Genomic DNA, 15,080 nt, shown 5'->3' with positions numbered 1-15,080 from the left:
CTTAAAATAAAGTAGTGATCCTAAATGACCCAAGACAGGGAATGTTTGATACGATGAAATGTCAGGAATTGTGAAAAACTGAGTTTAAATGTATTTGGCTAAAGTGTATGTAAACTGACTTCAACTGTATCTATATCATATTTTTATTAAATTTTGCATATTTTGTAAAACATTTCTTTCCTATTTTCTTCACTTTCACACATTATTTTAATGCTCTGATTAAACCCACGAGCCATTATTTGTCATGAAGCAAAATTTTTTAGTTTCATCATTTAATCACTACATAGAAACAGAGTAAGTGTGCGTCTCCTCTGTGTCACTGTGTGTCATTAATACTGCGTGTATGAACCAGGAACATTTGCCATTACACGATCGTTTGAAACCTGGAGCACTTCACTTACTATCAAAGTTTACACTTGTTCGTTTATATTTTCGCAGGAGTATGGCAAGAGCCTCTGCTGACAGCGCGCGCATCAGAGCGCTTCACGCGCTCTTCAGGACAGTAGCTTGTTGAACTCCACGGTGTGGCTCAGTGATGCTCAGACCTGGAGTTCAACTGAAAGACACACAAACGCGCAGTTCATGGCATTTATGCAGTATATTTGCTTAAAATTCCCTTATTTGGGCATTAAAATGTGATTGGAATTTGAATGCCCAATAAATCGCGGTAGTCTCAAATAACCATGATTAGATCAAATAACCGTAATAATCGTGACAGGCCTAGGGAACATAATATCTTACCACCCAAATGCACACAAAGATCTCCTTCCTGTTCCTAACCTTTCCAAGATGCAAAACATACCTAATGAAACTTAAGACACCACATCCAAAATAACAAAACTTCTAACAGTTGTACATATTTACCAAGACATCCACAATTTTGAGATTTCCCTAGGCAGTCTCAATATCCAGAGCTCTTGTTGGGTCAGTTTGCTTACATAAAACACTGAAGAGCATTCAGAACATTTTGTTAGCAGGCTAGCTGCCACGTTTTTGCACAAGAGAACAGAGCATATTATGCAGAGGAAACAGAATGTCCCGTATGACATATTGCCCTTGGTGTATAACCCATATACGGCGCTGTCCTCTAATCTTGCAATTACATAACTTTGAGCCAAAGAGACCAGACGCTACCTCAGGTCAGAATAAATACAAGGCTTCTGGTCTGGGGCAATAACATGGTCCACAAGAGGCAGCATTTAGATAGTCTAGAAACTCTCTCACAGTTCACATAATTTTCCAGCTACTTTAAATCGCTAATCTCTGTCATCTTCTCACTTATGTAACAAATCAGATTTGATCATTTCAATAATTGTCCTTATTATATCAGTTTCCAGTTTGTGGCCAGTCCGCATCAAAAAGTGTTTGGTATGCATTCATACCCAAACAGTGTTACGAAACCAACGTTTCTACAATTTGCGTGAGAAAACTGCTAAGCTAAGAGATTTCAGATCAGAAATGAAGTGAATTTACCTTCTCTCTGCTACTATGAGCAGTTATGGATCTTTGCGTGGCTCCTCGCAGTGCTGTTCTGTAGTTGTAGAAATTGCTAGAAGGATCCATCTGGTGCTGAGAAGAGACAAGAGGAAAAAAAAACAAAACAAAAAAACAACAGGTTTATGCACCAACTTCAGGACTTGGCCTGAAACAGGCTTGAACCATGTAAATATTTAAATGAACTGAAGTTTCTTATGATTACAAAATCTAGGCTATTCAACATGGTTGTTTCAGTTAACTACTGATTTAACCAAAGGCAGCATGAGTCACTCTTGCTACTATTCAGCATTGGACATTCCATTTCATGGGAACAGAGTAAGATGACCCATTTCATGTACTTTTAAACATCATGAAACTTTCTGCCTGCAGGTGAGACATTCACAATTGTTCAGTCATTTTAAAGCAGTTTTGAAGCAGTAGTGTTATTTGGGTGAGACTGCACGTTCTAGTTGTGCAAGAAGCCCAGAAGCGTAGGGCTGGGTAACAGTACACAGATTCCTGATTTGATCTGATTCCGATTCACAAGCTCTCGATTAGATTCTCATTTATTTGGGTATATTTCAGTTATGTCCATTTTACTAACATATGATAGAGACTCTCTCTCAGCTAATGCTGTAAATTATATTGGGAAATTTTAACATGGTGCATTATGAAAACAATTTAAATAAATGAAATTACATCAGGGCCCAAACTATGCAGTTCAATTGGTATTATTTAAAAGATATAATAGATCAGCACAATCAAAATTTTAAAGTAAACATAGATCGAATGATCTTGGGATTTTAAGAATCTATATCGGATCATTAATGAAGATCTTGATTCATAGGAAAAATCTGTATTTTTACCAAGCCCTAAAAAAGGGAATGAAAACTGAAGTTATCTCAGGTGAGCAAGTTAACATATTGGGGACTAGAAGGTGGATATCAGCAGTTTTGACATTCAAGGTTTTGATTCTACAGGGAAGGCAAGAGGCCCTATAAGCCTTTTATCCTTCATTCCTTCCATCGTCTGAGTGAGAGAGTTGTGTCGTGATCTAAGTGGGTACGGAGCTCACAGGCTAAACCTCCCTGAAGACCAAGCATACAGTCCCTATTTACACATCAAAATGCTGTAAGCCCCAGGACTAGACTGCACCATGTGTAGGTGTGTGCACACTGCACAGCATACACAAGTCATGTATTAAGTTTAAGGCTTTTGCCTGTCTAAATAGAAGACCTAAATAAAATAGTCTCTAGACAGTAAACACAGTTGAGTTGACTCAAAATTAAAGCCTTAAATGTCTCAACCCCTTTCAAATGTTGCCTAAAAAACTTTAGAAAACATTTGTACACCTACTTAAATGCAGTGTTTTAGAAAAAGTATTGACACAAAAGCAACAATTCCTGCCCACTGAAGACTAAAATTGGCAAGAACTGGCCTCCATATTGTCTGGGGTTTGGCCAACATGCATGCATGAGTCAGGGCTGGTCACTTAAAGCAGCATCAGTTCAAAACATTGGAGTTATGCCACACTGCATGTTTCCTGCAATGTCAGCACTGTATTCACCACCATTAATTCCCACTCATGTCATCACATTAGCCCCTAAACATTTAATACAGCGAGTCATACAATGTTCTGCAGAGATGAAGCAAAACAGGACAACTAGGGATATGCAAAACTACATATGTTAGTAATCAACTAATCAGTCAGTTGTCTGAATGACTAGTTGACTAGATGGTCTTAAGAAATCCCTGTAAATTAAATGATTCACGAGTCACGTCCACCATGCTTGTGGGCGTGTTTCTAATGGGCGTTCACATAGGATGCAATTTTGGTTCAAAAACAGCCAAACGGACCACAACGGAATGGAACACAAGGGCTTTGTTTGGGCTTTTTTTTTTTTAAACATGACATGGTGTCTTAAAAACGCTTGTGGTGAGATGTGACAGTCGGACCGCAGCTAAAGTGCTGCATGCTAGAACCCTCTGAAAAGTTCATCCCCTTTAAATGAACACAATACGGGGCCTGGGTAGCTCAACGAGTACTGACGCTGACTCCCACACCTGGAGTTGCGAGTTCGAATCCAGGGTGTGCTGAGTGACTCTAGCCAGGTCTCCTAAGCAACCAAATTGGCCCGGTTGCTAGGGAGGGTAGAGTCACATGGGGTAACCTCCTCGTGGTCACGATTAGTGGTTCTCGCTCTCAATGGGACGTGTGGTAAGTTGTGCGTGGATCGCGGAGAGTAGCATGAGCCTCCAGTGCTGCGAGTCTCCGCAGTGTCATGCACAACAAGCTGTGATAAGATGCACGGATTGACGGTCTCAGAGGCAACTGAGATTTGTCCTCCGCCACCCGGATTGAGGCGAGTAACCGCGCCACCACGAGGACCTACTAAGTAGTGGGAATTGGGCATTCCAAATTGGGGAGAAAAAAAATACAATACAACATTTTAAAGGAAAGACCAAAAAAAATAAAAAATCTGAAAATTAAATCAAGAAATTCAAGAGTTGTTTGGTGGATGACTAGTCAATAATCCGGACCTATCCCTAATGGAGATGATAATGAAATACAAACCTCTAGTATATCAAACTTGGCGGTTTTGACTTTGCCCCAGGTCTTCTTTAGCCGCGACACTGGACTCATGTTCATTCCAGCTGTAAGACACACAGAAACAGACATAGGTCAGCACACTGTGACAGCCAGCTTCATGCAAGAGGTGCAGTTTCTCAATAGCCAATAGAGCAGTTAGGCCCATGAGCCTACAGGGACAATAGCATTAGTAGGGGCATCATTTCCCTCCAACAATAAGGTCGGCTTATAGTGCCGAGGGTCACAGTGGTCTTGTGTGCTCAGCACTAATGACCAGATGAGGTCATAGTGTTGACTGAAAATCATTAATGGTGAAATCAACCAATCAGATTCCTCTGTACTGATGATAGTGAGCATTTTTCACTGATTCTTGAAAATGAATTGGTGAAAAATAGTAGATTAGCAACATTTAATCATGACGTTTCCAGTCTTTTGTGATTATTGGATAAGGACAGAGACTCAAAAAAAAATTAAAAAAAAATCTTCATCTGAACATAACTGGTAAAATGTATATTTGCTATAGAGATCTCAATTTTTTTTTTTTTTTTAAGATTTTAATAATATCAATGGCTTCTACAGGTCTGGAAACACCAATTTTAAAAAGGTACACTACAGAATTCTGGGCTCTCTATTGATATCTGCGGAAGAAACATAAAACTGCAAGTTACTTGCGGAGGAACATTGTTTGACATTTGGTCACAAGACGCACAATAACCAATGAGGTTTGATGTTATTGGTGTGGCACCACATTGGATTCAACGCAGTTTACATGACTTGACATCAATAATTTGATTTTGTAGTGAATAATGACTTAAATTATGGTCTGTTCATCATACAAAATGATCGCGTGCTTTCAGAAGACTTGGAATATAACGCATGAGTCACTTGGACTACTTTTACTACACTTTTGGGTGCTTTAAAGCTTGAATGGGAGTCCCTATCAACTGCTATAGTCTTTAAAATATATCCTTTTGTGCTCTGCAAAAGAAAGTCATGTGGGGTTGGTATGACATGAGGATTAATAATGAGTAAATTAGGGCTACAACTAACGATTATTTCGATAATTGATTAGTCTAACGATTATTAGAACATTCAGCAATTATTGCAACGATTAACCATTAGCACTTAACAGATTATTCAGCTTGTGCCCCGACACAAAAGGTTGTATTAAACGTGCTTACTAACAATAAAGAGGACAAAATCATCTTTTAAAAAAATACCTCTAAATGACATTCACTGAATTAAATGGAAAAAATTGTTTCAGTAAAGAAATTCACTGCAAACAATCCTATTGTTTTTGTCTTGTTTTCCATTTAAAATTGTCTAAAAATCCTTAACAAGATACATTTATTTGAGAAGCAACATACAAGATATTTAGACTTGCTTAAATGTGTGTATTTTGTATATAAGTGTATTTTAACTTGGTTATACTTCTGCGAGTGCAGTAAAGACAAAATATACTTATATTCAAGATCTCTAAAAGCAAGTCTAAATATCTTATATGCTGCTTCTCAGGTGAATGCATTTTTTTTTTAAAGGATTTGATATTTTAAAATATTTGTATTTTTAATATTATATTCAACACTCTCAGATAACAATTTTTACTTCTGCAGTATAGCTGCTAAAGTGAATGTACGTTGTTTTAAAAGGAGTTTTAGATAGTTGTATTGGAAAACAAGTCAAAAAAACAAATCAAAAACATTTTGTTGCAGTGTATATAATGGGGCGAAGACTTCCCTCTCTCACCTTTCTGTTCACTTCAATCCATCTTTAACTCACACAAAAAAAAAAAAAAAAAAAAACCTCATTAATAAAGCTGTGTATTGCCAATTTTCTTCACGATAAGAAATGCACAGTAACACACATATTATGATTCAGTAAGTCGCGAGACATCACATTATAATCTAGCTATATTAAACGTGCACTCGAGGGATGAGTGTCCCCATGACGGTGTGCGCATCAGCCGGGTGCAGTTTCAATCTCTCCCCTTTGATCGGGACATTCGCGATCATAGAAGAGGCACTGACCGCACAGAGAAATGCCAGTTTCAGAGTTTGTAGTTATTTACATGATCTGCTTCTGTATTATTTGAACTTTAATAAAGCTATAACGCATTAAATATAACTGCATTTAAGATGTAATGCCGGGGTGTTTCCTTTAAAGACGCTCGACACGCAAGTTTTGCTTCAGCGGAGCGGCAGCTCCAACTCCACAACGAGTGTGCTTCTATATTTATTATTTTGTATTTTTGCCTCATACTTTGCAGTCTACATCACCTGAAGCTGTTTGGAAAGTATAGTGTGCATCTGGACTGTGAGCTGTGTAATTCTTCCTCTCCTCAGTCAGGCGTGAACTGCAGTGCTGCTCTCGCGCATCATAATTTTACGTTAAATGAGATCAAACGACTATTTGACAACGAACATTTTTGTCGACTATTTTTTTTATTTATTTTTTTATATTGTCGACGTTGTCGAAAATGTATAACTGAGTAAATAATGACAAGGGACCTAACTTTCAGTTTTGGGTAAACTGTTCCTTTAAGGAAACATTGGAATTAATTGATGGACAAGGCAAACTAGTTTGTAGTTTATGCATGCAAATTTAATTTGCCTTTATCACTTTACTTGATCTAGATTATTTCAGTTCTTTTCTTCACCAAATACAACAACATTAAGCCTGGACAATAGCAGCAACACTATCTACAAAAGACCCATCTGATTCTCCAAGCCTTTGGTAGCATTAACAATCTGTCTGTACTAGTGCCCGACTGATTTATCGGTCAGCCGATATTAGCCTACCACAGATATATCGTATCGGCGTATATGTTTTCCAATATGCGCAGATATGAATTTTTTTTTTTTTTTTTCTCAGAACATAGAATGCAGAAAACAATGCTTGGGGTGATTTAGAGTTGGTGTCATAACGTAGTTTGTCCAGCAGAGCGCACTCCGACTCCATTGTTTACAGAGCTGAGCTGACGGTGGTTCTGCAGACAGTGCGGAGTTAAGTGGAGTCTTCACGGTAAGTTAACTAGTAAAAATACATACTGGAAAGTTATTAAACAATGACCTCATAATTTTCCCTGTTTGCTATGTTAGCCAGCTATAGTTTGTCAGTGCAGTCAGTATTGCAGATTGAAAGGTAAGCATTACAGCATCTTTTTACAGCTCAACAGACAACAGTGCGGTGGTGGATTGTGTCTGTTGAGTGTTGATTTCACGCTACGTTGTTACCTAGTTGGTGAGACGCAATGCTGGAAAGTAAATAAAGTCCATCTTTTACTCTCCATGATGACGAGCTTATAGCTAACTAGCTAACCACGTAGCTACTTTCATTGTTGTCAGCTGAGTGGAAGCTAATGTGTAAACATGTATTCACCAAACTGTTTTGGTCAGGATTCGCAGTTTGGTACCCCCTTCAACCAAACAATTCCAGTCATTGCATTTACAAAATGTAATATTTAAAAGTCTGGTTTTCCAACATTGAAAGTTTCCCCTGAACTTGTATAGCAGAATACAGTGTAACACTGCTGCCGCTGTTTCTCTCGACTCGGCAGGTGTAAAGCTTCTCGTTTTACAACCTACCCCTAACTGACTGGCAGTATTAAAATAGTTAGCATTTGACTGATACTAAACAGTACTGATGTTTATTTAGCTATTTATTTTAATTTATTCTTTATTTAAATGGTCAGCAACTGACTGATACTGAACATACAGTATTGATGTTTATTTAGCTATTTATTGTATTTTTATTTATTCTCTCAATGTTCATTTCTAGAACTGGTTGATAATGTATAATAATGTCAAATATTCTTTGATAAAAATATTTAAGAAAGCAGCCTCGGGTACCTTTGCACATATGTCACATCGGTGCAAAATCGATGCACAATCCACATAGAAAAGGTCCGTTTTTTTATTTTTTTATTAGCTATATCGGCCACCATATCGGTAATCTGTGAATTTTCCCCCTCTAAATCGGTATTAGTCTCAAATCCCATATCGGTCGGGCTCTAGTACAAACAGGTGCCAGGCCCAGAGCTAAAGCACCACACGATAACATGATACTAGTGAGGATGATCTTTCAGTGCTAGTCACATGCAGAAGCTTTATTCACATCACACAATGTACGTTGCCTCCAAACAAACACGAGCAGGCAGTGATCAACCTTTCCCATGACTTGTTTGTTCTCTTCCAGTGACTTTAATATCTGCCCTGCATCTCTAGGGAGAGAGGCTTGTGTAAGAGCCCCAGCCTGTGAACTTGTCCCGAGGGAATGACCAGGGAAAGGACAGCTGGTTTCACTCCCTCCCTCCCTCCCACTATCCCTCTCTCACAGAGTCTCTCCCTGGCTCAGTCTACTGGATTGGTCAGTACTGACCATCTGCCTGAGGGCTGCCACTCCCTCATTCCAGCTCACACTCACATAGGCTGAACAGCTGCCTGCTCTCTCTGTTCCTCTAACCACAATGCCTAAGGCGCGGGACTGGGTAGGCTTACGACAGTGGAGGACTCGGTCCACTAAATGAGTGACTGATTAACACAGCTAGGGGGTTAATCTCACGAAAACATGTCCGGATCATATTTCAACCCAAAATTCAAATATATTTGTTTTTTATTTTTTTGCAAAAACAAAATTGAGCCTAGGACCATTACGATCTTTACCGAAATTACTAATAATTCTCAATGGCGATTATCATTAGATTTTAATTATTTTAACGCTTTTTTACTGTATTACTTTTCAAAATTAGAGTAATACAATTATATTTTTATTTAAATCAGCATTAAAAGGCAGAACAACAAATACTACCACAATGTATAAATACTTGAATATTATTTTTTCATATTACAGTTAAGAAAATTTAATCTTTGCATTTCAGTAATGATAAACGAAGGGGAAAATGTGCTGCAAAACAATGATAATGGTCACAAAAAGTGTAATTTTCTTTGTTAAATATAATTTCTTATTTCTTTCCTTTGATTTGGGGGTGAAATATGAATCCGTACATGTTCTTGGCAAGTTTCATGAGGTGCATCCTCTTATTTTATGTTTATATTATTGTTAATTACTGATTACTAGGGATGTCCCGATACCATTTTTTTGAGAACGAGTATGGAGTACCGATATTTCATTTTTAATACTTGCCGATACCTGTTTTTTGATTTTGCCGTTTAAATAAAATGAACTCAAAACTTTAAATCAAATAAAAATAATTAATTTTCAACATAATATTGTTCTGTATTACAAAAATAATACATTACAGCACAATCCAAAATACAACACTGGAGTTATATTTTGTCAAATAAAGTGCTGCATAACAGATCATCAGATGTTAGATACTGCTTAAAGGAAGTTTACCCAAAAATGAAAATTTGCTAATAATTTACTCATCTTCAGGCCATCCAAGATGTATCAGTTTCTTTTTTCATCAAAACAGAATTTAAGATTTTTAAGATTTAATTTCAGGCCTCCTCCTTTAAACAAATGCAAGTGAATGTCCTCCATTTTTTGACGGTTCAAAATGCACATTTAGGGTGCATCAAAATAATCCACATGACTCCAGTCGACAAATAAAAGTTTGATTAATTATTTTTTAGAAACAAAGCAATACTTATATACTTTTTAACTAAAAATGTTCACTTCCGTACATCTCTGTGGCCCGTGCTCATGAGAGGGATGACGTAAGGTTGTTGGTAATGTCACGCGTCATGTGGAGGAGGAGGCAGGAAGCACGTCATTGTTTACAAGAGGAGCAGAGCTGTACAAAAGTTTAATTGTCTTTGCTGTAGATTTGTATTTGTATAAATGTATTGTTCAAAATGGTCGTTTGGCATGTGTATCCTGGATGCTTCAACCTTCAGAAACCCATAAGATAATGCATGCCGGGAAAAATATTAACTTTTCATCGATTGCCTATACATGATCATGATCGATTGAAGCTCTGGCTTATCGCGCTGAACCTGGATATCAGTACACCCCTACATTCTCTCAGATATTGGAGGGTGTGCAGTGAACGTTACCCCTGAGGATTTCAGACCATCGAAATAAACAAAGGGTCGATATCTGAATTCATCGGCTGTGCCCGTGCTGTTTTTCCAGCGAACTCCTGTACGTGTGCAAACTGTCATTGTCACGCCTCCCTCGGGCTCTGCACCTCCCTCAGTGCTCCGCTCCTCATCACCTGATTTCTAATTCACCCGCTCATCACTGCCTGCATAAATACGTTTGTGAAGCTTCTCTACTGTGTGATATCACCTGTACCATTGATCTTAATGTGTAAATCCTGTGAATCTCAGTAAACGCTCTCGCACTTGGTTTCACTAACTACAACTTGTGTGGCTTGAATTCCTGACAGTCATATAGCCTACATAGTTCTGCTAAAGAAAAAGCACAAGTAGATAACGCAACGGCATTGCTCCAAAATAAAGGATGGTTATTTACTGCAGTAATGTTTTGTTTTTTTATTATTTGGAAATTCTTTATTTTATATTGTTTTGGACTGTTTTGGTTTGTGAACGGTGCTTGGTCTGTGTAAGTTTCTCTTGTAAACAATGACGCGCTTCCTGACCCCTCCATGTGACACGTGGCCTTACCAACGAGCTTACATCATCCCTCTCGTGAGCATGCGTCAGAGATGTATGGAAGCGAACATTTGTAGTTAAAAATATACAAGTATTGTTTTGTTTCTAAAAATAAATAAATCATTTGGGTTCAGAAGAACTTTATTTGTCGACTGGAGTCGTGTGGATTATTTTGATGCACCCTAAATATGCATTTTGGACCGTCAAAAAATGGAGTACATTCACTTGCATTGTTTAGAGGAGAAGGCCTGAAATTAAATCCTAAAAATCTTAATTTGTTTTGATGAAGAAAGAAACTCAGATACATCTTGGATATATCATATTATCAGCAAAATTTCATTTTTGGGTGAACTATTCCTTTAAAGTTTAATACAATTTATTAGTAGTAGTATTGTAGTGAATATTACATAACTTTACAGTGGTGATATATTTTTGTCATACTTTTCCCTCCTACAAATTTACCTTTAATTTTGACTGAGCATTTATTTTGAAGTGTTTCTGTGTTGTTTTGACCAAGGAGCTCTAATGTTTGACAGTAGCTTCCCACTCTGGAAAAGCCAGTCACTACGTGACTCAAAGTGATTATTAAACCGCATAAGACTGCCATTTAATTAAATAAGAATGGACTCTGTATGTGCCTCACGCTACAACATGAATTTGCACTCTGTTTACGTTTATCTGCTTCAAACAGAGTATGCGATGCTCATGACGCGGCCTTCCCTGTATGAGCCAAGGAGGAGCTTTAAAAGGTATAAGCAGTCGGCGTCAGCACAACACTATCTCCACACATTCACAAGCACTCACATTTAAATTACATGCAAACTACATATTTATCTAATTAAATCTCAGCTTTTGCTTTTGATTTTAATTTGTGGGCTGAATGCATACGTAATGACATTCATACATCAGATTGTATCAGTTTTTGGTATCGGAGCATTTTTACAAGTATGAGTATCAGTACATCCCTACTGATTACTGAATAAATTCTTATTCATTTGTAATAAGCTAACACTAATGCAATGTGGGGGAATATATATATGATTATCACTTGATCTTTTATCAGACAGATCAAATAATGGATGTATAGATATATTTAGTTAACTAAAGACCCAGATTCATCAATGTAAAACTTGAGGCACAGCAAAACAGAATACTCTGCATGATAAATATCCAGTAAAAATAAATGCTCACAGAGTGTGTAAGAGGTTTTACATTGCGGTGTGTGCCAAGCATACAAGAGCAGGGATTAGAAAAGCAAACCAAATGCTGCCAAAACAGCAAACTGTCCTATCCAAACAGATATGTAGAGAACAAAAGGGTTTTCTGTGGCTAAAGAAACTGGAGCAAAGTGTTGCAAGTGACGTCAAAGCACTCACTAATGATAGCCATGAGAGAGTTGAAATTGCCAATGTTGAAGCATTCTCGTGCCACGTCAATGAAGAACTCAATGACTCGGGCTCGATGTTTCTTCTTCACAGGCTATATGAAAGTCAAAAAATATATAAACATCAAATTACTGGCAAATTTATAACTTATGATTTCAATGCTCATTAAAAATTAAATATGTTCTTAAAACTTCCTTATGATAAAAATCTAAATGCAAAATATGTATTTTATAACTGCTATGTAAAATCACATGAACTGTACAACAACTTGTTTTACATGCAGTTGAAGTTTTTGCATGAGTCCAGGTAATCAAAACAGATAATTACCATGCAGATTTCTGTCGCCACCAGGTAGCTGAGCCTGTTGAACCACTCCACGTAGGCCTCCAGATTACTTGCTTTCTTGTGATCACTAAAACATCGCTGTAAGAATAAAAAAAAAAAAATGTATAGATCAACCAACATAATTTTGATGACATGTAGCATTCATGTTTAGGTTTGTTCAAGAGCATAATTTATGATGTGCCACCTCTCACATTTTCATTTTGCTATTTAATTGGTTTTAATCTTAAAATCGAGCAATAAAAAAAAAAAACGTATGGCATGAACTGACTGTGTCGGACTGGAATATTGTTCCTTAAGTGATCTCCAAGAACGTCACATACTGTGATTCTTTCATACTGAGCAGTGCATTCCCAACGCAAGAACAAAGGCATCCAAGATGACTGATGATCTCCAGCAATGCACATTCAATCAAAGAGCTTGTTTGCCCTGGAGACCCACCACGCTCAGTGGGCCTTGCCCTATTGTCCGTTTTTGGAATGTGTGCAGACACTCGTCTGAAAGCTTGGGTCACTCTAACCCTCTCATTCTTTGCATTCCAATGGTCTGACTGCACTGTCCGTCACTTAAAAGCCCAATCCACCCTGCTCTACCTTTGACAGACAACATCAGAGAGCCACAGCAATGCACAAGGACCCTCTGGAGCGACGACGACCAGAACAAAGGAGAAATCATAAAAAAAAAAAAAAAAAGCCCTCCCATAAGCTGTTGCCTAGCAGCTGAATAGCAATGGGTTTTCTCTAGTGAGGCAGGGCTGTGCAAACTTTTGGCGGGTTACTGTGAGAAAGCTAGTTGCTAGGCTTTTGCCACAAAAGGACACAGTGTTAAACATCAGGAGTGAAACTTGGATGGTGATATACTGGAAGTGGGTGCAAGGAATGTGCTGTGAGCACTGTGTGAAAAAGGGGACACTGTGTTGATCCTGGGGGTTAGCATAAATATTTTGAGCATTGATTTGTCTGAGAGGGTAAGGCTAATCATTTGTATTTTTAGATGACCTTGTTGACCACAAACAGGAAGGGACTGTTACCTTGTCATTATCAAGAGGGCCTTTCTGAACAAATGCCTGAACAAACTCCTCTGGTCCGATGTAGCTCAGTCTTTCCTGCAATATAAAGTTGATATCAACTTAATCATTGAAGTTAATCAAAATGGTCACCTTGAAAACAAACATTATAATTGACTGAGTAAATAAATAATCCGAACCCCACTGTTAGGTTAGCGGAGAGGAATGTAAGGTCATGCAAACTGAGTAAGTTCCTCTCACCAGTTCTATGTGTGTGAGTTGTTGTGCCAGGGTGAAGGGGTCACTGCAGATGGTCAGAATGTCTCTTTGGATGGACTGAGGCTTGGTCTTCAGCAGTGTTAATCTATCGGTCACAGAGGAGTTGATCTTGGCCAGGGCCTCCTCATATTGGCCGAGTGTGGTGAGCTTACGGATCAGTGTTTGTGTCATCTGTTGCACTGTCTTACGATAGAGCTGCAAAGATAGAAAGACAGGGAGAGAAGAAATGATTTACAACAATGCTTTTATTATACAGTGCTACTAAATAACCATTAGTTTAAACAAAGGACAGCAAAACATGTCCCACACTAACAAGAAAGCTAAGGGAATGCATGGAGTATTTGCTCTGCAAACATTCGATGACATGACGTTGTCACTGCAAACATACAGAGGTGGCAGCACACAAAGCTCTAGATTTTCAGGTGTATAATGGTGTAAAAAAGCCTTTTCCTCATGACTGGTCTACTATGATGGCGCATCTGCTGAAAGGATTTACCATTTCAAGAAAAGGTGTTGAGTGTTACATTAAAAGTTAATGCAGGATTACGAAAGAGCAGCACACTCCATTCACGTCCTTCAAAGATTTGCAAATAGTATCAAGAGTTCTGCATGCTTCACACTTTCCATGGTAACTCGACCCCATCATCTTGTGTTACCTAATAACAAGGGCTTGACACAGTTCTGGACTTCTGTTGCATAAGAGGAGAGCAGCGGTCATGCCTTATTGCTCAACGTGGTAATCAGCAGAAAACATTCACATCTTCTGCCAGTAAACAGCCGGTGTGCCTTAAGTAGGTCCCATAAATGCTTCCTTGGATTTGGATAAGACTGGAATGAGAGCAGGGGGTATTTCTTCTCATGCATGCTTTGCTTCAGAAATGTAGAATATTGATGTCATTTCAATACTGCAAATATATAGTTTGCTACTCAAACTTCTTTCATGATGGGTTTGGAATGTTTAAAGCCAGCAATAAACAGGTATTTCAATGTTTCTCTCAGGATGCTGTACACTGCTTGGAAGCATAGAATATAAAAAAAACTGGCCGATCAACCTGTCTTGTGGGTGGTTAATGTTATATAATGTTAAAGCATGTTAATAATGTGCTTTTTCGCTTCAGTGCTTCATTTATAACTGAGACGAGTTACTCTGAAACATGAAAAACATGTACAGACAGAGAATAAAGTTATTATTTATATTTGCTTCGAGGTAGCGTAATTAGTGATTTGAAACAAAGGTAGCACAAATCAGAACCACCAAACTAACTAGAAAAAAATCTAAATATGCACACAAATTTTGTTTCTGTGCATTCTTAAAGTATTGATGCCTTGACAAGAGACTTTTGCCAAGAGTACTGAAGTGGCAAGAACTTGCAACCATAAGGATCATGGAGAATATAATTTTAACTTATTCAAGGTCTATCATA

At 38.0% G+C, this 15,080-nt stretch overlaps 1 protein-coding gene across 1 annotated transcript in view; it reads right to left on the bottom strand.

The window, feature by feature from the left end:
- rasgef1ba (RasGEF domain family, member 1Ba) overlaps positions 1-15,080 on the bottom strand; it is a 31,917-nt gene that overhangs the window by 8,210 nt on the left and 8,627 nt on the right. Inside the window, exons 5-10 of the mRNA XM_051694215.1 lie at positions 13,639-13,851; positions 13,402-13,476; positions 12,357-12,452; positions 12,021-12,123; positions 4,052-4,131; positions 1,474-1,569 (exon numbers count right to left, since the gene is read on the bottom strand). Coding sequence (XP_051550175.1) covers positions 1,474-1,569; positions 4,052-4,131; positions 12,021-12,123; positions 12,357-12,452; positions 13,402-13,476; positions 13,639-13,851 — 663 coding nt within the window. The remainder of the gene's footprint in view (positions 1-1,473; positions 1,570-4,051; positions 4,132-12,020; positions 12,124-12,356; positions 12,453-13,401; positions 13,477-13,638; positions 13,852-15,080) is intronic.

This window comes from Myxocyprinus asiaticus, chromosome 4, assembly GCF_019703515.2.
Source record: "Myxocyprinus asiaticus isolate MX2 ecotype Aquarium Trade chromosome 4, UBuf_Myxa_2, whole genome shotgun sequence".
NCBI classification, from domain to species: domain Eukaryota; kingdom Metazoa; phylum Chordata; class Actinopteri; order Cypriniformes; family Catostomidae; genus Myxocyprinus; species Myxocyprinus asiaticus.
This window is presented reverse-complemented; position numbering and strand designations above follow the sequence as displayed.